At 46.5% G+C, this 22,866-nt stretch overlaps 1 protein-coding gene across 1 annotated transcript in view; it reads left to right on the top strand.

Moving 5' to 3' along the window:
- The window catches only part of agpat5 (1-acylglycerol-3-phosphate O-acyltransferase 5 (lysophosphatidic acid acyltransferase, epsilon)), a 206,835-nt gene that overhangs the window by 56,199 nt on the left and 127,770 nt on the right, over window positions 1–22,866 (top strand). The window contains exon 3 of the mRNA XM_038800425.1: window positions 14,062–14,177. Within this exon, the coding sequence (XP_038656353.1) occupies window positions 14,062–14,177 (116 nt within the window). The remainder of the gene's footprint in view (window positions 1–14,061; window positions 14,178–22,866) is intronic.

The raw sequence follows: 22,866 nt of genomic DNA, 5'->3' as shown, positions 1-22,866 counted from the left end.
ACTCGTGCCTCTTTGAAGTACCTCTCATATTTAAATATATCTTTTGAACTAAACACTTACGAATGGTTGGCATAAAAACTTCAACCTCAATTTAACGCTGCATGTACTGAGTAGCAAGACAAAAAAGGCAATCTCATCAAGAGACAATTTTTGTTTGGTGTCAAGTTTTCCAAAAAAAGCTTTGGCATACGTGCCTTTCTATGTGCATTAGATACTCATTGTTTGGAAGTTGAAGTTTCAAAACTCAAAGTTGAATGAACAATTGCTTTTATTTTAGCCAGAAGTTTAACCCATAGTCACTTAGTTGCAAGTTGCTATTATAAACTGGTGTTGCAAGCCTTGTATTCCTTCAGCTATCCTGAATTAAAGGCTCACTAATGTTTGGTACAATAATTCAAACCCCAATTTAAGGCCAACTTCAAATATCATAGTGCATGTGTGATTGTAATAAGTAGTTGATGAGGAAAAGTAACTTTTACATGTTCATGACACCAGTAAGGATAATTAGAAAAATCGCAAATTGAATTTATATAGGGTACATTTTTTAACAAATGTATTTTATTACAAACATGTATTAAAGCAGGTTACAACATGTAAACACCCTGGGAAACATAGTTCCCAGCAATCAACTGTACAGTCTGTACACCTTTTCTTTTTCACTCCCACGCGACGAACAGCTCCTCAAACACAGGCACAAACATCCTCCAAATATAGTACCTTTAACATAGAAATAACATCCCAAGGCATTACCAAATGTTGAGTCTAGGAGAGAGGTATTAGGAAGGACTTCGGAGTCCTTGTTCACGATTCTCTTACGGTTAACGTGCAGGTTCAGTTGGCAGTTAAGAAGGCAAATGCAATTTTAGCATTCATGTCAAGAAGGCGAGAATACAAGACCAGGGATGTACTTCTAAGGCTGTCGAAGGCTCTGGTCAGACCCCATTTGGTATATTGTGAGCTGTTTTGGGCCCCGTATCTAAGGAAGGATGTGCTGGCCTTGGAAAGGGTCCAGAGGAGGTTCACAAGAATAATCCCTGGAATGAAGAGCTTGTCATATGAGGAATGGTTGAGGACTTGGGTCTGTACTCGTTGGAGTTTAGAAGGATGAGTAGGGAATGTTATTGAAACTTACAGGATACTACTTGGCCTGGATAGAGTGGATGTGGAGAGGATGTTTCTACTAGTAGGAAAAACTAGAACCAGAGGACACATTCTCAGACTAAAGGGACGCTCCTTTAAAATTGAGATACGGAAGAATGTCTTCAGCCAGAAGGTGGTGAATCTGTGGTACTCTTTGCCACAGAAGGCTGTGGAGGCCAAATCACCTGAGTGCCTTTAAGACCGAGATAGATAGGTTCTTGATTAATAAGGAGCTCAGGGTTTATGGGGCGAAGGCAGGAGAATGGGAATGAGAAAAATATCAGCCATGATTGAATGTTGGAGCAGACTCGATGGGCCGCGCAACCTAATTCTGCTCTTGCCCCTATGTCTTATGGTCATTTTTGTTCTCCCCAGTGAAATATTCTGGTAACCTGGTGGTGGGTTGTTACATTGAAAATGTGGAGACAATTCAGCAGCACTTTAAATTGGGAGCGGTGTCGAAGTTGGCGCTGATATGTGCTAACCGTATGTTTCAGCCAGCAAGATTGGATGCCAGAAGGCTGGGAGGACAAGGGGATGGAAAGAATGAAGGATTTGTTTCTGGAGGGGCAGTTCGCGAGTTCAGAGACGTCTGACGGTCTGAAAACCTCAGCTATCTGCAGGTTCAGGACTTCGTGAGGAAGATATTCCTGGCAAAGCCGCCATCATTGCTGTTGGAATACAGGGGTGGCACAGTGGTTAGCACTGCTGCCATACAGCGCCAGGGACCCGGGTTCAATTCTGACCTCTGGCAACTGCATATGTGGAGTTTGTACATTCTCCATGAGTTTTCTTTGGGTGCTCCGTTTCTTTCCATAGTGCAAAGATGTGAGGGTTAGGTGAATTAGCCATGCTAACTTACACCTTGATTTCCAGGGATGTGCAGGTTAGGTTATGGGATTATGGGGATAGGGCAGAGTGGACACTCATAAAATGGGCAGAGTGCTCATTCGAACGTAATTGGGCAGAGTGCCCATTCGAAGGGTGAGTGCACACTTGATGGGCCGAATGGCCTCCTTTTGCACTGAAGGGATTCTATGATTCTAAAATAGTACACCAGGAGCATTTAACAAGGGGTAGGATGAATCGGGTTCTGTTGGAGTGGAGGTCAGCTTCTCACCCAAGGCCTCAGCAGGGCTGGGGGAATTTTATTATTATTATTATCTCTTGAATTCCCTCCCCACCCCTCATATTTGTCTCTTTCAAAGAGCTGTCAAATTACTCTCATGTTCCCCATACCCCTGCAAATATTTACCGTCAACTTTTTTTTATCCGAAGGGGATGGTGAGGACGGTGTCAAGGGTGGTGGGATCCAGGGTCAAGCCAGGATGGGGACTCGCGATCTTTGGGGTTGGGGTAGAGCTGGGAGTGCAGGAGGCGAAAGAGGCCGGTGTGCTGGCCTTCGCGTCCCTAGTAGTCCGGCGAAGGATTTTGCTACAGTGGAAGGACGCGAGGCCCCCAAGCGTGGAGACCTGGATCAATGACATGGCGGGCTTCAGTAAGCTTGAGAAGGTTAAATTCGCCCTGAGAGGATCGGTGCAAGGGTTCTTTAAACGGTGGCAACCTTTCCTCGACTTTCTGGCTCAACGATAGGGTACTGGGACGGTAGCAGCAGCAACCCGGGGGGGGGGGGGGGGGGGGGGGGAAACGTTGATTATGTTTGCTTATTTTATTTAAATTTGATTTATTTAATTTAAATTTATGGTTAAGTTCTCTTGTTGGGGGGGGGGAAGAGAGTGTGATACATGTGATGTTACGGTATGGGGGGAATTGTGGGTGTTATGGGGCTGTTAGTTGCATATTACTGCTAGTTGCTATACTTGTTATATTTTTATATTTTCTGTAAAAACTTCCAATAAAAATTATTTAAAAAAAAACAAATTTTTTTTATCCAAATCCATTTTTAAAGTTATAATTGAAGCTGCTTTCTCACATTCTTCAGGTCACCTCACCTCACCTCTGGTTCTTTGGCAAGTCACCTTAAATCAGTGTTGTCTAGTTAACAACCCTTCTGCCACTGGAAACAGTTATGGCTTTTTTACCTTTTAAAAACCCTTCAAGAGTTTGAATACCTCTTAAATTGCCCCATAGTCATTTCTGCTCTCAGGTAAACATCATCTTCTCTAGTCTCTAAACGTAACTGAAATTCTTTTTTAAAAATTTTTTAAATAAATTTAGAGTTCCCAACTTTTTTTTTCCAATTAACCTGCACATTTGGGCAGCACAGTAGCATAGTGGTTAGCACAATTGCTTCGCAGCTCCAGGGTCCCAGGTTCGATTCCCGGCTTGGGTCACTGTATGTGCGGAGTCTGCACATTCTCCCAGTGTGTGCGTGGGTTTCCTCCGGGTGCTCTGGTTTCCTCCCACAGTCCAAAGATGTGCAGGTTAGGTGGACTGGCCATGCTAAATTGCCCTTAGTGTCCAAAATTGCCCTTTGTGTCGGATGGTGTTACTGGGTTATGGGGATAGGGTGGAGGTGTGGGCTTGGGTGGGGTGCTCTTTCCAGGAGCCGGTGCAGACTCGATGGGCCTCATGGCCTCATTCTGCACTGTAAATTATATGATATGATCTTTGGGTTGTGGGGGAAAAATCCACGCAAACAAGGGGAGTAGAATGAGCAAACCTCACGCAGTGCATAACTGAAATTCTGATCCGCGATGTCATTCCGGTAAATTACTTCAACAGCCTCGCCAAGGCCTTGACGGCTTTACAGAAGTATGGTGCCCAGAAATCTTTGCACTATTGTAGCTGGGACCCTTCCAACATTTAATAAAGGTTTAACACAATTTCTTTAATTTTGCACTTAGTCTCTGCTCATACAGCCCAAGATTCCATATGCATTTTTAAAAATATAAACCATTTCAAGTACAAACTCAGTCCTTGTTTCCTTTGAAATTGTGTTATTTCATTTGTGTTTTAACTCGTTCTTCTGCCCAAAATGTATTAACTCACAGTAGGGTGCTGAATATTAGCTGCCACAGGTCTGTCCACCGCACTGTCCTCCTGAAGTTCGTTTCTATCCATCTTACCGTTCACCTTTATTTAAGTTTCTTTCTCTAATCCTATTTAATCCTCTCCCTTCACATACTTTACTACCGCATAAATGAACACACGATCAATTTTGCCATCTCCCATGTGCTTGATCAAAAACAAAACTATCTCTGACCTGCAGAACAATGCAGCGTGGGTTCAATTCCCGTACCTGCCTCTCCGAACTGGCGCCAGAATGTGGCGACTAGGGGCTTTTCACAGTAACTTCTTACTTGTGACACTAAAGATTATTATTATGGTGTTTCTACACCTTGAGAAAATTAAGTACACCATAAGGGTGCATTTGAGGGATTCTACAAAAGATGGCCACTGTTAATTTTGTACTTTTAAGGAACTTGTCACAATCACTGTTTGGGGAGGGGGGGGGGGGGGGGGGGGGGGGGGGGGGGGGGGGGGTGTTCCGGTTGTTTCTTTGGAGTTTGCTATTCTTGTTTTATTGTTTTGTACTCTTCAAAATTTTAAAAATATTTTCTTAAAACTATCATGGGGACAAGGAAGGGAATCTGAGTGGTCAATTTAGTTTCTAGTGAGCAAGGAAGTGGTGTGTCTTGTGTTGAAGGTGAACTTAGAAGGCTTGCAGGGAAGATGGGAAGGAAACTGAAGAAAGGCGTGGATTCATTCTCGTTAGTGGTAAATTTGACTTTGACGTGGTTTTGGTAACAACGTGGTGACAAAGCAATCTATGAACTCTTGAAATGAGAGTGAAATGAAAATGAAAATCGCTTATTGTCACGATAGGCTTCAATGAAGATACTGTGAAAAGCCCCTAGTCGCCACATTCCGGCGCCTGTCCGGGGAGGCTGGTACAGGAATCGAACCGTGCTGCTGGCCTGCTTGGTCTGCTTTAAAAGCCAGCGATTTAGCTGAGTGAGCTAAACCAGCCCCTGGAGTGAGCTAAACCAGCCCCTGAGTGAGCTAAACCAGTGGAGGAGAGGTTGAAGGTATTGTTGGTAGGAGAGAAAAGAAACTGAAGGAAAAGTTATCTTTTTCAGTCCTGGAGTCGTTAGTACAGTTGTCAGGTAACCCTGCTGGGTAAATCAGTTTTGTACCATGTACTTTGAAACCGTACTCCAATGTGTTTGACAAAGGATCATCTGGACTTGACATTAGCTCTTTTCTCTCCCGACAGATGCTGCCAGACCTGCTGAGATTTTCCAGCATTTTCTCTTTGGTTTCAGATTCCAGCATCCGCAGAAATTTGCTTTTATCTGTGTGTCTGTCCTCCACAGACCTGAGAGTACAAAGGTATAAGCCATACCAGAGGGAGCAATGAGAACCAGGGTATCAAAGGTGGAGCTGAGGGGACTGGTTTAGAAAATGGGCAACTGAAGTAGCATGGCAAATTATAATAATCTTTATTGTCACAAGTTGGCTTACAATAACCCTGCAGTTAAGTTACTGTGAAAATCCCCTTGTCGCCATGTTCTGGCACCTGTTCAGATAGACAGAGGGAGAATTCCGAATGTCGAAATTACCTAACAGCATGTCTTTCAGGACTTGTGGGAGGAAACCGATGCACCAGGAGGAAACCCATGCAGACACTGGGAGAACAAGCAGACTCAGCACAGACAATGACCCAAGCCGGGAATTGAACCTGGGTCCCTGGTGCTGTGAAGCCATAGTGCTAACCACTATGCTAGCCCGTGCTGCACATGGTATAAATTGAAGGCCAAAGGCGAGGCACTTGAAAATTTCAAAATATATTTGCAACTAACTTGGGAAAGGATATTGTCCTATGTGCAGATGGTAGAAGCATTAGATAAAGCTACAGGAATTGATTTATGCACTGAAATGGTCAGAGATAGTTTTGTTTTTGATCAAGCTCATGGGAAATGGCAAAATTGATCGTGTGTTCATTTATGCGGTAGTAAAGTATGTGAAGGGAGAAGATTAAATAGGATTAGAGAAAGAAACTTAAATAAGGTGAAAGGTAAGGTTGATAGAAACAAACTTCAGGAGGACAGTGTGGTGGACAGACCTCTGGCAGATAAAATTCAGCACACTACTGTGATGTAATACATTTTGGGCGGAAGAATGAGTTCAAACATAAATGAAATAACACAATTTCAAAGGAAACAAGGACTGAGTTTGTACTTGAAATTGTTTATATTTTTAAAAATGCATATGGAATCTTAGGCTTTATGAGCAGAGACAGAAGTGCAAAATTAAAGAAATTGTGTTAAACCTTTATTAAATGTTGGAAGGGTCCCAGCTACAATAGTGCAAAGATTTCTGGGCACCATACTTCTGTAAAGCCGTCAAGGCCTTGGCGAGGCTGTTGAAGTAATTTACCGGAATTATATTGGGGATCAAGAATTTCAAATATGCACATTCTCCCCACAACCCAAAGATGTGCAGGTTAATTGGATTGGCCACACTAAAATTGCCCCTTATTTGGAAAAATAGTTGGGAACTCTAAATTTATTAAAAATTAAAAAAAAAAAAGAATTTCAGTTACGTTTAGAGACTAGAGAAGATGATGTTTACCTGAGAGCAGAAATGACTATGGGGCAATTTAAGAGGTATTCAAACTCTTGAAGGGTTTTTAAAAGGTAAAAAAGTCATAACTGTTTCCAGTGGCAGAAGGGTTGTTAACTAGACAACACTGATTTAAGGTGACTTGCCAAAGAACCAGAGGTGAGATGAGGTGACCTGAAGAATGTGAGAAAGCAGCTTCAATTATAACTTCAAAAATGGATTTGGATAAAAAAAGTCGACGGTAAATATTTGCAGGGGTAATTTGATAGCTCTTTGAAAGAGCAGGAACAATGGATTGAACGGCTTCCTTCAAAGCTGTATCCATCAGTGATTCTGTAAGGAGAGCCAATACTGAAATAACAAAGAATGAGCAGTCACCAAGCAACAGCAACGACCGCTTGTATCAATATCAAATCTTTAACGTAGCAAAAGTGTTAGCCATAACAATGTGACACATTGAAGGTATCTGAGCAGATGATCAAAAGCTTAGTCAAAAAGATTGGTTTTAAGGAGTGTCTTCAAAGAGGAGCAAAATATGATCGGTAGGGAGGTTTGGGGAGGGAATTCAAGAGCTAATAATCTTTATTGTCTCAAGTAGGCCTACATTAACACTGCAATGACGTTACTGTGAAAAGCCCCTAGTTGCAACATTCCAGCGCCTGTTTGGGTACACGGAAGGAGAATTCAGAATGCCCAAAGTACCTAACAGCATGTCTTTTGGAACTTGTGAGAGGAAACCGGAGCATCCAGAAGAAACCCACGCAGTCACAGGGAGAAGGTGTAGACTCCGCACAGACAGTGACCCAAGCTGGAAATCGAATCTGGGACCCAAGGCGCTGTGCAGCAATAGTGCTACTACTGTGCAGCCGTGACACCATAGGGCTTTGGCAGTTGGAGCGGCACAGTGGTTAACACTGTTGCCTCACAGCGCCAGTGTCCCAGATTCAATTCTGACCTTGGGTGACTGTTTGTGTGGGGTTTAGCCGTTCTCCCTGTGTCTGCGTGGGTTTCCTCCAGGTGCTCTGGTTTCCTCCCACAGTCCAAAGATGTGCAGGTTAAGCGAATTGGCTATGCTAAATTGCCCAAACGCTAGGTGGGGTTACGGGGCGAGGAGTGGGGGATTGGGCCTAGGTCGGGTGCTCTTTCGGAGCAAGGGCTGGTGGAGACTCAATGGGCCAAATGGCCCCCTTCTGCATTGTAGGGATTCTATGAAAACATGCTGATGCTGGAACAATGAAAATAGAGAATATGCAAGATTATAGAATTAGCAAAGCACAGAGATTTTGAAAATTTGTAGAGCTGGAGGCGGTTACAGAGGTATAGAAGGGCAGAGCCATGGGCAAATTTGAAAAGTAATGAGAATTGGAATAGAAATGAAAAATGCTGAAACTGCTCAGTTGGTCAGGCTGCATCTTGGATAGAGCGAGAGTTAACATTTCATCAGAACTCCATGCTAACCATGAAACGTTAACCCTGTTTCTCTTTCCACAGATGCTGCCTGATCTATGTATTTCCATACTTCTGTTTTTATTTCAGATTTCCAGTCTCTACAATATCTGCTTCTACTCTTGTATGAGAATTTTACATTTGAGGCAATACTGGGCCAATAGCCGATATAGGTCAAGGGGCACAAGAGTGATGAGTGACTGGAAGGAACTTTGTGTGAGTTAAGATATAGGCAGTAGTTTTGGATGAGGACACATTTTATGCAGTGTTAGAGATAGGAGACCAGCCAGGAGAGCATGGGAATAGCCCACTTCAGAGGTAACAATGGTGTGGATAAGGGTTTTAACTGCAGTTAAGTTTAAGCAAAAGTGTTAAAAGGTAATAGAGGGCAATCTTGGACATATGGTCAGAAACTCATCTTTGGGACAAACACACCAGTTGCAAACCCTCTGCTATGTGAGGAAGTGGAGGGAGTCCTGGTTAGATCCATTGAACCAGGCGAGCACAATTCCAACCAGCCGGACACTGGAAGAGGATGATGTGACCAACTGTGTTGAATTTTGCAGACAGTCCAAAAGAATGAAAAGGGGTAATTTACAATGGTTATAGGCTGAAAAATGATGGATATCTTGGCTCGGGTTTGTGTGTAGTAGTGGTTGCGATAGAGGTAGGCAATAAGTATTTTAAAGAGAAATGATAGGATAAAAGACTGTGCTGCTCAAAGGAGAAGGTGCCAGAGGAGTAGCGGAGGACACCCAAGTTCAGATTTTGCCACCAGTGGTTAAATAAGATCAGTGAACCATTCATTCCTCCTAGCTTGTGCCACCGTTCAGTTGAATCATGGATGATCTTTATCTTAACTCAATCCAGTCGTCATGGTTTGTAAACCCTGAATACACTTGCCGAACAAAATATAAATTTGATATTTTCAATTGACCGACACTGACCAGGTTTGGGGACTCGTGGTAGGGTGACGGGGTGTGTTCAAGATTCCCATAAACTATGTGTGAAGAAATGCTTCTTAATTTCTCTCTTGAAAGCCTACAGGCAATAGTTTGTCTAATTTATTCTCAGCGAGTGTAACTATCATTTACAAGAAGGGTTAGATCGCTCCTACTCTGTCTAACCTCCAGGAAATGTGCAACTTGTCCTTGTAATATAACTCTAATCTCTGTCAGAATTCTGGTGAACCCGTGGTGCACCTTCTGAAAGGCCAACAAATCTTCCTTGAAATTTGGGTGCCCAAAGCTGGCCATATTTAGGGGCAGCACGGTAGCATGGTAGTTAGCATAAATGCTTCACAGCTCCAGGGTCCCAGGTTCAGTTCCCGGCTGGGTCACTGTCTGTGCGGAGTCTGCACGTCCTCTCCGTGTGTGCGTGGGTTTTCTCCGGGTGCTCCGGTTTCCTCCCACAGTCCAAAGATGTGCGGGTTAGGTGGATTGGCCATGCTAAATTGCCCGTAGTGTCCTAAAAAGTAAGGTGGGGGGGGGGGGGGGGGTTGTTGGGTTACGGGTATAGGGTGGATACGTGGGTTTGAGTAGGGTGATCATTGCTCGGCACAACATCGAGGGCCGAAGGGCCTGTTCTGTGCTGTACTGTTCTATGTTCTATGTTCTATAATATGCCAGGAAGGATTTAATCAAAATTTTATACAACAGAAACATCACTTTCCCCCTTGGGATAAAGGTCAACATTTCCCTTTTTGATGACATTTTGAACCTATGTAGCTTGTAGCGATTTGTGCACATAGATACACTAATCATTTTACTATCCACAGCTCTTGGTCTGTCACCCAAAACAGTGTTCTAATTTGGAACCAATGTGGGTGACCTCATTTCCCCCACATTGAACACCATTTGCCATAGCTTTCTCTACTCATCGAGTTCATTTGTAACCTCGTGGTCAGGTGCGCAGGCATACTATGTCTCTTAAGGTAGTGTTATCTGCAAATTTGGATGAACAACAATGTTTTCTTTCATTCGAGGTTGGCTTCATGGAGGCTGCAAATGGTCCTGCATGAATCACTTGGAGGATGTGAAGGGGAAAAAAGGGGCAGTTGTGAGATGGTGATTCGAGTTATTAATAGGGATGGAATAACATACCTCAGTTACACGAGAAAAGAAAGAGGTCTGAAGAGGTAGTTAAGAGGTCTGAGAGATGATAAACAAAGAGCCAAGGGAGATAAAAGTTTTTTTTTCAGGTATGCAGTAACAATACGTGCACATGAATGGACACAGGAAATTTTAGTTGCATTAGCAAGACAGCGATTGAAGGACATTACCTAGTTACAATTTAAGGCCCTAGAAGAGATGATCTAAAAGAATCCAAAGTGGTGGGAAGAATTTGAATAATTGCTAAGTGGAATACGATATACATTAACTATCTGGAAGAAGGAACTGGTCTTATTTACTAGGTTTGCCGATGATAGAAAGATATATAAAGGGTCAGTAGTGTTGAGGAAGTGGGGAGCCTGCAGAAGGAGTTGGTCATGCTTGGAGGATGGACAAAAGTGGCAGATGGAATGCAATGTAGAAATGTGAGGTTATGCACTTTGGTTGGAAGAATAGAGGCATAGCCAAATTTCTAAATGGGAAAATGCTTCAGAAATATGAAGCACAAAGGGTTAGGAGTCCCAGTTCATGATCCTCAAGGTTAACATGCAGGTTCAGTTGATAGTTAGGAAGGCAAATGCAATGTTAGCAGTCATGTTGAGAGGGCTAGAATACAAGACCAGGGATGTACTGCTGAGGCTGAGGCTGTCAGACCCCATTTGGAATATTGTGAGCAGTTTTGGGCCCCCTATCTAAAGAAGGCTGTGCCGGCCTTGGATGGGGTCCAGAGGAGATTCACAAGCATGATTCCCGGAATGAAGAGCTTGTGTTATGAGGAGCGGTTGAGGACTTTTGGTCTGTACTCGATGGAGCTTAGAAAGATGAGGGGCGGATCTCTTTGAAACATGCATAACACTGAAAGGCCTGGATAGAGTGGAGAAGATGTTTCCACGTGTAGGTGAGATCCCCTGGGCACAGCCTCAGAGAAGGGACGATCCTTTAAAACAGATGAGGAATTTCTTCAGCCAGAGGGTGGTGAATCTGTGGAACACATTGCTGCAGAAAGCAGTGTTATGCATGTTTCAAAGAGATCCACCCCTCATCTTTCTAAGCTCCATCGAGTACAGACCAAAAGTCCTCAACCGCTCCTCATAACACAAGCTCTTCATTCATGTCTAAGATAGACATAGACCACTTCCAGTCACACGGATGTTCTGAGTGGGGGCGTGAAAGGTGGCCGCCCTCCTGGAAACTTGAAATTAGACACTTTTAACCCACAAATAGGCCACTAACACGGGGGGGGGGGGGGGGGGGGGGGGGGGGGGGGGGGGGGGGGGGGGGGGGGGGGGACTTCACCCTTCTCCAACACCACCACAATGAATGAGGCATGCGAGGCAACAGTTTGAGGAGATGAAAGAAAGATAGAATCAGTACAGCCTGAAGAGGAAGAATGAGGGGACAACAAACATGCGGGCCAACGAGGAATTGGCCGCACCTGAGTGGGATGGGCCTCCCGAGCATATGCTGGGATACCCCCCTATAAACGAATGGATGGACCTTCTAACACGGGAGCTCCAATTGCACAGGCGCCAAAAAAATGGAAATGATGGTAGCGGAGGTACTGGCCCCCTTTCATGCGTGCTGGAAATGGTGGAGCGGCGACTGGAGACACAAAGTGACCACCAGAGAACTGGAGAAAGCTGCAACCAGCCAGTGACCGGATCAACTCATTGGAGACAGAGATGGCAAAGTTGGTGACAACACAAGGGACGCGGGACAAGGACGTTTGAGAACCAGGAAAACCGGTTGCACCGTCAAAACCTCCACTGAGTACAAATGCTGGGCAAGTACCTGTTGGAGGGGAAAGCTTTCCCAGGCCCCAGAAGTGGTCAGAGCCGACAGGTCACTCCGACCAAAGCCGGGGAGCAGCCGCGGGCCATCTTTGCAAAACTGCACCGGTACCAATACGGGGAAAAGATCCTAAATTGGGCTAGCCACACACGGTCCTGTAAGGGGGAAGGGCATGTGATTTGTGTGTACCAGGTATTTGGTGCAGACCTGGCCAAGTGCTGGGCAGTATTCAATGCAGCCAAGGCAGCCTATTTAAAAACAAAAAACAAAACAAGGTGCGGTTTGGGATGCTGCAACCCACCAATCTTTGGGTGACTTTCCAAGGTCAGGAGTTCTAATTCACCGCACCGGCAAAAACAGACGACTTGGTGCGGAAACACGGGCTGGGAAGGCAGCGACACCAGCAGTTTCCTCTGTTTAAAAGAAGAGACTAATTGTGTGGGATTGATCTGCCTCATCTTTGTTCCGACTGAGTCACGGAAAGGAGGGTGTGATAGCGGGAAGGTACATTTTATTACCCATATTGGGGATTGGAAAATATGTATGCTGACTAAAGGGGGGTCTACAGCCATAGTTGCAGTGAAGACTCTTGATGATTATAAATGTTTTTTGGCAAAGTTTGAAAGTTGTAATTTATGAATTGTTGGAGATAAAATATGAAAATACAATAAAAACATTTATTTAAAAAAAGGCAGGTAGATAGGTTCTTGATAAATAAGTGGATCAGAGGTAACCAGGAGAAGGCAAGAGAATGGGGATGAATGGCAGAGCAGAATCGATGGGCCAAATGGTCTAATCCTGCTCCTGTATCCTTTGGTCTTATCAAATCAACTTGGAGCATCCATCAGCCAGTGTCTTAGTTTGGAGAACGTTGTGGCGATGGAGTGGATCTAGGAGCTGATGGGGCGGCAGAGAATGGAAAATGAAAATGAAAAAATGAAAATTGCTTATTGTCACGAGTAGGCTTCAATGAAGTTACTGTGAAAAGCCCCTAGTCGCCACATTCCGGCGCCTGTCCGGGGAGGCTGATGCGGGAATCGAACCGTGCTGCTGGCCTGCTTGGTCTGCTTTAAAAGCCAGCAATTTAGCCTGGTGAGCTAAACCAGCCCCAAATCGAAGGAAGTTGTTCATTGGAATCAAAGTGATGATTAAAAAGGAACCATAAGAGTAGAGCCTGAAATAAGTCAGAATTGTACTGAGAAAGTGAACCAACAAATGGGACTTGGAAGCATTCATGATTACACGCACCTGAATTAGTTTAATGATCCAGTGAAGTAACACAGTCAAAATGTTTAAAAATTAGAAATTTCTTTTTGTCAACCTCCATGAATTCCACATTTTCTGAATGTTATAAAGCATCTTAACTGTAAGCATTCATGCTGACTCTAATTATCTTTAAACGGTTGATGCAAAAATAAGGTCAATAGTGAACAGAAATCAGCAATGTTACCTGATGGACTTTTTAAAAAGTAAAGTAGTGCAGGAAAGAGAAGCCTCAATATTTTGATAGCATCATGTTTGAAAGAACGTTGTATGGCATTTTCATCTTATTTGAACAGTTTAACTGTTCCATTTCTGTATAAATAGAAGCTGCAAGTCTTAATGTATTTACTTTATTTCCTTTGCTTCATTTTAATGTTCTTGGTAGTTAATCACAAGGGACAGCATTGACGTATTTTTTTGTGAAAGGGCAAGAGCGTTCCAAAGATTTGTTCTGATAAATGTGATGACTGAGTAATCTCATAAATGTATTACACTTGCTTTTAAGATTGAATCCATTTAAAAATTCCAAGATGATTGAGAACTTCCATTACTCTGGTTCACTGAGCATTTGTATAGGATGGATTGCATTCCCTGTGCAAGAATGTATCCCACAGGCACATAGAAATGCTGCAGCGCATTTGTACCTTTCTAAAAGCTGGTGTAAGCCAACTTCGTTTCAAAAATAGAACAGATCTTTGATTTGCTGTTCCGTATAATAATAGTATATAAATATACAAATGTCTACAAAATTTAAGGATGATATATTTTTCTTCCCGTTCAGTTGACTGGATTATTGCTGATATGTTAGCAATCCGACAAAATGCACTTGGCCATGTGCGTTACGTTCTAAAGGATGGGTTGAAGTGGCTTCCCTTGTATGGATGGTATTTCTCTCAGGTATGGTACCTTATTTAAAATTTGTGAGGAAGGAAACAATTTACAACGGAAACAATTTAGATTCAAAGATTTACATCATTCTTTATTTGGACGTTTCATGGCTGACTACTTTCTGTCACGCCTGTATGCTAATGAGAACATTCCTTCAATTGCAATGCCAACCGTCCCCTCCACCACTCCTTTTAACTTTTAAACAAATCAGCTATCTAATATGCCATTTTAAAATAGTCGCCATTTTATTAAAGTACAGGGATCATTTTGTTGCCTTCATTAAAAAGAATTGAAAAATTCTGTAAGCTTCAGCTCATCGCAAACTCTGCTGCCCTTGCCCTAACATGTTAAATCCCATTCAACCATCACCCCTGCATTTGTTGATTTAGATTAGCTCCCAGTGAAGCAATGCTTCAATTTAAAAATTCCCATACTTTTTTCTCCATTCTCTCCAAGGCTTCAACTCTCAGATGAGCTGTACAGCTCTGATTAAGGCCTCCGGAACATCCTTAATTTTAATTGTCCCATTGTTAGCCGCCTGAATCTTTACATTGGCATGGTCCTCTGCCCGGGAATTCATTCCCCAACCGCTCTGCCTCTCTATCCTCCTTGGCGCTCTTTAAAACCTAGCTCTTTGACCAAGCTTTTCGTCATCTGCAGTAATATAGCCTTATGTGGCTCAATGTGAAATTTAGTTTGCTGCTGTGAATCGCATTGGAATGTTTTACCTGGTTAAAAGCACTATGCAGCGCTAAGTTGTTACAGCCCAGAAGGCCACCATTTTGCCCGTTATACCTCTGCTGACCCTTTCGCTAATTAGTCCCCCTCCCCTCCACCCCATTGCCCAACACATCTTTCCTTTTCATGGATTTATCAATTCCCTTTTAAAAAAAATAAATAATTTAAATTCAAATTTTCACAAAATACCAATAACAGAAAATACCAAGAACAGAAAGAACAACCCCCCCCCGTATACAAAAAAGAAGAAATAAATTAACGCCCGACATTAGCAAAAAACAAATATGCACGTCCCTTCAGCCCAAAACAAAGGGAAACCCCCCCCCCCCCCCCCCCCCCCCCCCCCCCCCTGCTGCCAGCCTTATTTCTACCATTCTGCCAGGAAATCCAGGAATTGTTGCCACCTCCTGAAGAACCCCTGCACTGATCCCCTTAGGGCAAATTTCGCCCTCAAATTTAATAAACCCCGCCATATCATTGATCCAGGTCTCCACGCTTGGGGGTCTCGCATCCTTCCACTGAAGAAGAATATTTCGCTGGGCTACTAGGGACGCAAAGGCCAGAATGCCGGCCTCTTTTGCCTCCTGCATCCCGGCTCCTCTGCAACCCCAAATATTGCGATCCCCCAGCCCGGTTTGACCCTGGATCCTACCACCCTCGACAACGTCCTTGCTACGCCCTTCCAAAATTCCCCCAGCGCTGGGCATGCCCAGAACATATGGGCATGGTTTGCTGGGTTCCCTGAGCACCTAATACACCTGTCCTCGCTCCCAAAGAATCGGCTCATCCTTGTCCCAGTCATGTGAGCCCTATGCAGCACCTTAAACTGTATGAGGCTAAGCCTCGCACAAGAAGAGGTGGAGTTCACCCTTCCTAGGGTGTCCGCCCACGTTCCTCCCCCCTCAATCTCCTCACCCAGCTCCTCCTCCCATTTAAACTTCAGCTCCTCCACCGAGGCCTCGTCTACCTCCTGCATCACTTGGTACGTTGCCGAGATCCTCCCCTCTCCAACACACACCCCCGAGAGCACCCTGTCCTGGACCCCACGCGGCGGCAACAGAGGGAACTCCGCCACCTGCCGCCTGACAAACGCACTTACCTGCATGTACCTAAAGGTGTTCCCCGGGGGGAACCCGAACTTCCCTTCCAGCTCACCCAGGCTCGCAAATTTCCCGTCTACAAACAGGTTCCTCAACCTCCTAACACCTGCCCTGTGCCAACTCAGGAACCCGCCATCAATTCTCCACGGGACAAACCGGTGGTTCCCCCGTATCGGGGACCGCATTGAGGCCCCCACCTCCCCCCTGTGACGTCTCCATTGCCCCCAAATTTTGAGGATAACTGCCACCACCGGGCTCGTGGTATACCTTGTTGGAGGGAGCGGCAGCGGTGCCATAACCAGCGCCTCCAGGCTCGTGCCCACACAGGACGCCATCTACATCCTCTCATGCTGCCCCTTCCACGTCCATTACCCACTTACGCACCATTGCTGCGTTGGCAGCCCAATAATACCCACAAAGGTCGGGCAGTGCCAGCCCGCCCTATCCCTGCCCCGCTTCACGAACACCCTTCTCACCCTCGGGGTCCCGTGCGCCCACACAAACCCCGTAATGCTCCTGTTAACCCGCCTGAAAAAGGCCTTCGGGATAAGGATGGGGAGGCACTGGAACAGGAACAGAAATCTCGGGAGCACCGTCATCTTGACTGACTGCACCCTACCCGCCAGACACAGCAGCAACATGTCCCATCTCTTGAACTCCTCCTCCATCTGCTCCACCAGCCTTGTGAGGTTAAGCTTATGCAAGGCCCCCCAGCTCCTGGCCACCTGGACCCCAGAGTACCTGAAGCTCCTCTCCGCCCTTTTTAGTGGGAGCCTACTAATCCCCCCCCCCCCCCCCCCCCCTCCTGGTCCCCCGGGTGTACAACGAACAGCTCGCTCTTCCCCAAGTTGAGCTTGTACCCCGAGAAATTCCCGGAGAATCCTCATCACCTCCGGCATTCCCCCCACCGGGTCCGCCACATACAGCAATAGGTCATCCGCATAGAGCGACACTCCGTGCTCCTCCCCACCCCCCGCACCAGCCCCCTCCAGTTCCTCAACTCCCTCAGCGCCATGGCCAGGGGTTCAATTGCCAGCGCAAAAAGCAGGGGGGGGACAAAGGACACCCCTGCCTCGTCCCTCGGTATAACCGAAAATACTCCGACCTCCTCCTCTTCGTGGCCACGCTCGCCATCGGGGCCTCATATAACAGCCTCACCCACCTGACAAACCCCTCCCCAAACCCGAACCTTTCCAGCACCTCCCACAAGTACCCCCCCCACTCAACCCTATCAAAGGCCTTCTCCGCGTCCAACGCCACCACTATCTCCGCCTCTCCTTCTACCGCCGGCATCATTATAACATTCAAGAGCCTCCGTATGTTAGTGCTCAGCTGCCTCCCCTTCACGAACCCCGTTTGATCTTCGTTGATAACCTGCGGCACACAGTCCTCTATCCTCGTGGCTAAAATCTTCGCCTGTAGATCGGCCTGTATGACCCACACTGCAGGGGATCCTTGTCCCGCTTAAGGATCGAGGAAATCAGCGCCCAAGATATCGTCGGAGGCAGAGCCCCCCCCCTTCCCTTGCCTCGTTGAAGGTCCTAACCAACAGGGGGCCCAACAGGTCTGCATACATCTTATAGAATTCGACCGGGAACCTATCCGGCCCTGGCGCCTTCCCCGACTACATGCTCCCTATCCCTTTGCTCCACCCTCGGAAATCTCAGCCGGTTCAAAAAGCGCCCCATCCCCCCCTCCTCCGCTGGGGGTTCGGACTAATACAGTTCCTCATAAAAGTCCCTGAAGACCCCATTAATGTCTACCCCCCTGCACACCACATTTCCTCCCCTATCCTTAACTCCGCCAATCTCCCTGGCCGCATCCCGCTTATGGAGCTGGTGCGCCAGCATCCTGCTCGCCTTCTCCCCATATTCATACACCGCTCCCTGTGCCTCCCTCCACTGAGCTTCCGTCTTTCTGGTGGTTAGCAAGTCGAACTCAGCCTGGAGACTATGCTGCTCCCTCAGCAATCCCCCCTCCGGAGCCTCCGCATATCTCCTGTCCACCCTCACCATCTCCCACATCAGTCTCTCCCTCTCTCTCTGCTCTCTCCTCTCCCTGTGGGCTTGAAAGGAGACCAGCTCCCCCGTAACCACCGCCTTCAGCGCCTCCCAGACCGTCACCTAGACCGTCCCCACTCGAACCTCCCCATTGTCGTTGGCCTCCAGGTACCTCTCGATACATCCTCGAACCCGCCCGGCCACCTCCTCGTCCGCCAGCAGCCCCACCTCCAAGCGCCAAAGCGGGCGCTGGCCCTCTCCTCACCCAGCTCGAGGTCCACCAGTGCGGGGCGTGGTCAGAAATGGCTATCGCCGAATACTCAGCATCCTCCACCCTCGCAATCAGCGCCCTATTCATAATGAAAAAATCAATCCGGGAATAGGCCTTATGCACATGGGAGAAGTATGAAAATTCCCTGGCCCTCGGCCTCGCAAACCTCCAAGGATTCCACCCCTCCCATCTGGTCCATAACCCCCTCAACACCTTAGCCGCCGCTGGCCTCCTACCCGTCCTGGACCTGGATCGATCCAATGGCGGATCCAGCACCGTATTGAAATCCCCCCCATTATCAGGCCCCCCCGCCTCCAAATCTGAAATCCGGCCCAACATGCGCCGCATGAAACCCGCATCGTCCCAATTTGGGGCGTATACATTGACCAGCACCACTCGCTCCTCCTGCAGTTTTCCGCTTACCATCATATACCTCCCGCCGCTGTCTGCCACCACATTTGACGCCTCAAACGACACCCTCTTCCCCACCTGGATCGGCACCCACCGATTTTTTTACATCCAGTCCCGAATGAAACACTTGCCTACCCATCCCTTCCTCAATCTAACCTGATTCGCCACTTCAGGTGCGTTTCCTGAAGCATGGCCACATCCGCCTTCAGCCCCTTCAGGTACGCAAATACGCGGGCCCATTTGACCGGCCCATTCAGTCCCCTCACATTCCAGGTTATCAGGCGGATCAGGGGGCTACCTGTCCCCCTCCCCCGTCGACTAGCCATTACCCTTCCTCAGTCCGCCACGTGCCCGCGCCCCCCGCTGAGCCCGTTCCCCACGGCGACCGACCCCCATCCCGACCCCCTCTACATGCTCCAGCTCCTTCTCGGCCATTCCAGCAGCAACCTGATTTCCCTCCCCGCTCCCCCCCAAGCTAGGCCCCCCCCTAGCTGCGTAACCCCTTCCATTGTACTTCCGTAAGTCAGCCGACTCCGGCTGACCCCGGCTGCTCCCGCCACCCCAATGACCCTCCCCAGTGCAACACCCCCCCCCCCTCCCCCCCCCGTGCCGGCCCCGCCCACTGCTCCTCCAGCACGGGAGTGAAGCCCGCGCTTCCATCCTCAGCCTCGCCCCCCCCGACCCAACATGCGGGAAAAGACGGGCACATGGCCCAACAGGACCGCGAATCACTCCCAAACTCTCAACCAGTGGAAAAAAAAACCAGACGTGACAAAACGCCCAAGTAAACAGATAACAGTCGCGAAAAAACAGAACAGCAAAAAGACATCATCAAATAGAACCGATAAAAGCGAAAGGATACCAAGGAGGACAAAGCCTCCGGGCTGTGTACACCGTTCCCCAGCCCCCAGTCCTCAGTTCAAGTCCAGCTTCTCTGCCTGGACGAAAGCCCAGGCCTCCTCCGGAGAGTCAAAGTAGAGCTGGCGGTCTTTATAAGTGACCCAGAGGCGTGCCGGCTGTAACAGGCCAAACTTGACCCCCTTCTTGTGGAGCACTGCCTTCGTCCGATTAAAACCAGCCCTTCTCTTTGCCACCTCCGCACTCCAGTCCTGGTAGATCCTGACCTCAGCATTCTCCCACTTACTACTCCTCTCCTTCTTCGCCCATCTCAGCACACACTCACGGTCGACGAAGCGGTGAAAACGGCTTGTTTGGCTTGGGTTACCTCAGCAGCACCCGATGGGCACCCTCCGGCTCCGAGGGTCGCTGGAACGACCTCGCGCCCATTAGCGAGTTCAGCATCATAGTCACATAGGTCCCCAAATCCGACTCTTCCAGCCCCTCTGGGAGGCCTAGAATCCGCAGGTTCTTCCAACGGGCGCGGTTCTCCATCTCCTCCATCCTCGCTGACCACTTCTTGTGAGCGCCTCATGCGACTCCACCTTCACTGCCAGGCCCAGGAGTTCGTCCTCACTCTCCGAGGCCTTTTGCCGAAGCTCTCGGATCTCCGCACCCTGAGCCGTTTGGGTCGCCATGAGCTTGTCCAGGGAGGCCTTAAGCGGTTCCAGGATCTCCGCCTTCAGCTCCCTGAAGGAGCGCTGAAGCAGCTCCTGCTGCTCCTGCGCCCACTGCTGCCACGCTGCTGATTCCCCGCCCGCCGCCATCTTGCCTTTCCTGCCTCGCACCTTTCTCTGCTCTAAAGCCGATTTTTTTGACTGCTCCACTCCTGGTCCAGGCCATCCACCGGCGGAGAATCTTAGAGGAAGTGTTCCCACACGGGGAAAAGTCCAACCAACACCGCTGCGGGCCCTTAAAAGAGCCCAAAAGACCGAAAATAGCGGGAGCTACCGAACGTGCGGCTTAGCTCCGCATCACCACAACCGGAAGTTTCATCATTTCCCTTTTTGAAAGATAGTAAATCTGCTTCGTCCACACTCAGGTGGCGCATTCCAGATAATTCTCTACATGCTTTTTCCTTCTGTCACCTGGTTCTTTTGCCAATTAACTTATTTGTCCCCTCTGGTTACCGACACATTATTCTCCTTATTTGCTGTGTGAAAATTGTTCATGATTTTGGACATTTCTGATCCCTTGTATGGTTTTAATAAATCTTCTCTGCAACCTCTGGAAGACCTGGGCATTTTTACTGAAGTGGGGTGTCCAGAACTGGGAGCAAATTCCAGCTGGAGCCTAACCTAGGATTTAAACTAACACATTTTTTGTTTCTACTCTCTTCCTCTGTTCGTAAGAGTGTAAAAATAGAGTAGGAGTCAACTGTTCTAGCCCGCTCAGCCATCTGATATGATCATGCCTAATCCTGTACTTCAGTTCCACCTTCCTGTGCAATCTTCATATCCCTTAATTCCCTGTTGTATCCAACAATCTGCCTATCTCTCTGGGATAGAGAATTCCAATGATTCACAACCCTTTGAGTAGAGAAATGCCTCCTCCTTTAAGCTTTGAATTGCTGACCCCTTGATGTATAATTCTAGACAACATCCTCCCAGTATTCATCCTGTTGAGCCACTTTAGAATTTTCTATGAGATCACCCCTCATCCAGTTTGAGGGATGAAGAGGCCGAACATTTTCAACCTCTGCTCTATGGGCAAATGATTAATTCTAGGGATAGCCTTGGTTAACGTTGGTTGTGTTCCCTCCTTAGCAAGTATATCCATCCTTCATTAAAGGGACAGAGTACTTTCACCAAGGCTCTGTACAAATTGTAATATAACCTCTTTATTCTAATACTCCAATACCTTAATAACAAAGGCAAACATACCATTTTCTTTCCTAATAACCTCCTGTGGCTGCATGTTTACATTTGTAAATTGTGTACAATTGCACCTCAGGTCCCTCAGAATAATAACATTTCCCACTCTCATCATTTAAAAAAATAAATTTCTAAGTCAAGAATTCCTGTTGCGATCCCAACTGGATGTGAAGATCCCGAAATGGAGCCCTGGCACAAAAGACTAACTTTTTAAATTAAAACTTGGAGGAACAGAGTCACAGGACTGCCACTTAGTTTAAACAACACGAATTTAAAAAAAATTAAACTTGAAAAGTTGGATTATTGTACAAGGCTCATTTACTCCTCCCTTTGCTTAACAAATACATAGGATTTAAAATTTAGCGTGGATTACAAAGTACTACATAAGCACATCATTAACACAAAAAGCCCCTTGTAAGCACACAAGATATTTGTGGTCAAACACACAATCTGTTCTGAACCCACGTTAGTGTCTGTTCATTTCCCCTCCGAATCCCCCAGATGAGACTTTCTAAACTCCACTCCCAAAAACACGCTTTAAAATCTTTTTCTTGTAATAATACCTTCCCGCGGCGGTTTACATTTCAAAGTTCAGTCCTGATTTTTCAAACGTTACTTTTAAACAAAACTTCCACTCTTCTTTCAGCAGCAAATCCAATCCAGGATTTTTCACCAACCCCTTTAGGATTTATTTGTCTTGAATGCTGTGAAAACTGCTCACAATTGATTTAACTGTCTGTTCCCAGACTGTATGAAAATGGCATCAAATGTTTCATCTACCTCTGAAGACTGCTATCCCACTTTAAATCTAGTTACTGCAATTGTTTTAACTCAGAACACTTTGTTTACTCTTTTAATTCTTCTAAACAATACCTTGGTCTCTGTTCTCTTAACGTCAGATACCTTACACATTCTTTCTGTCCCTTCTGTCCCAATTCTCAGGTTATCTGAATTGTACCTCATTCCTTAGGAAGCTTGCATCTTTGCACCTCCCTTGTTCTGTCACGCTTATCCTGGCAGAGTTGAGAACTGTTTACTTCCCCAATGCCGTGTCTTCAAATTCGGCTAAAACTTACATCGTCTCTGTCTTCCTAGGCCTCAGGTGCTAAGCAACACCACCATGCTTATGCCTTTTATTTATTCTCAGACCATAGCCCATCTAAGCACAATAGAAACACAGCTGGAACTTAACCGACCCTCAAACATATAAATACCTTTGTACAGCGTGAATTTAACTACAGGGTTTACCCTTCCAAGCACAGAAACATTAAATTAAACCCACTTAAAACTATACCTTATTTCTAATGTTTACCAATACAGCTATAAATCCCTTAAAACTACTTTTGTTTTCCTGACAATCCCACATGCAGTTTTAACAACCATCTGAACTTATTCTGTCACTATCAA

Source organism: Scyliorhinus canicula, chromosome 6 (assembly GCF_902713615.1).
Source record: "Scyliorhinus canicula chromosome 6, sScyCan1.1, whole genome shotgun sequence".
Classification (NCBI taxonomy): Eukaryota; Metazoa; Chordata; class Chondrichthyes; order Carcharhiniformes; family Scyliorhinidae; genus Scyliorhinus; species Scyliorhinus canicula.
This window is presented reverse-complemented; position numbering and strand designations above follow the sequence as displayed.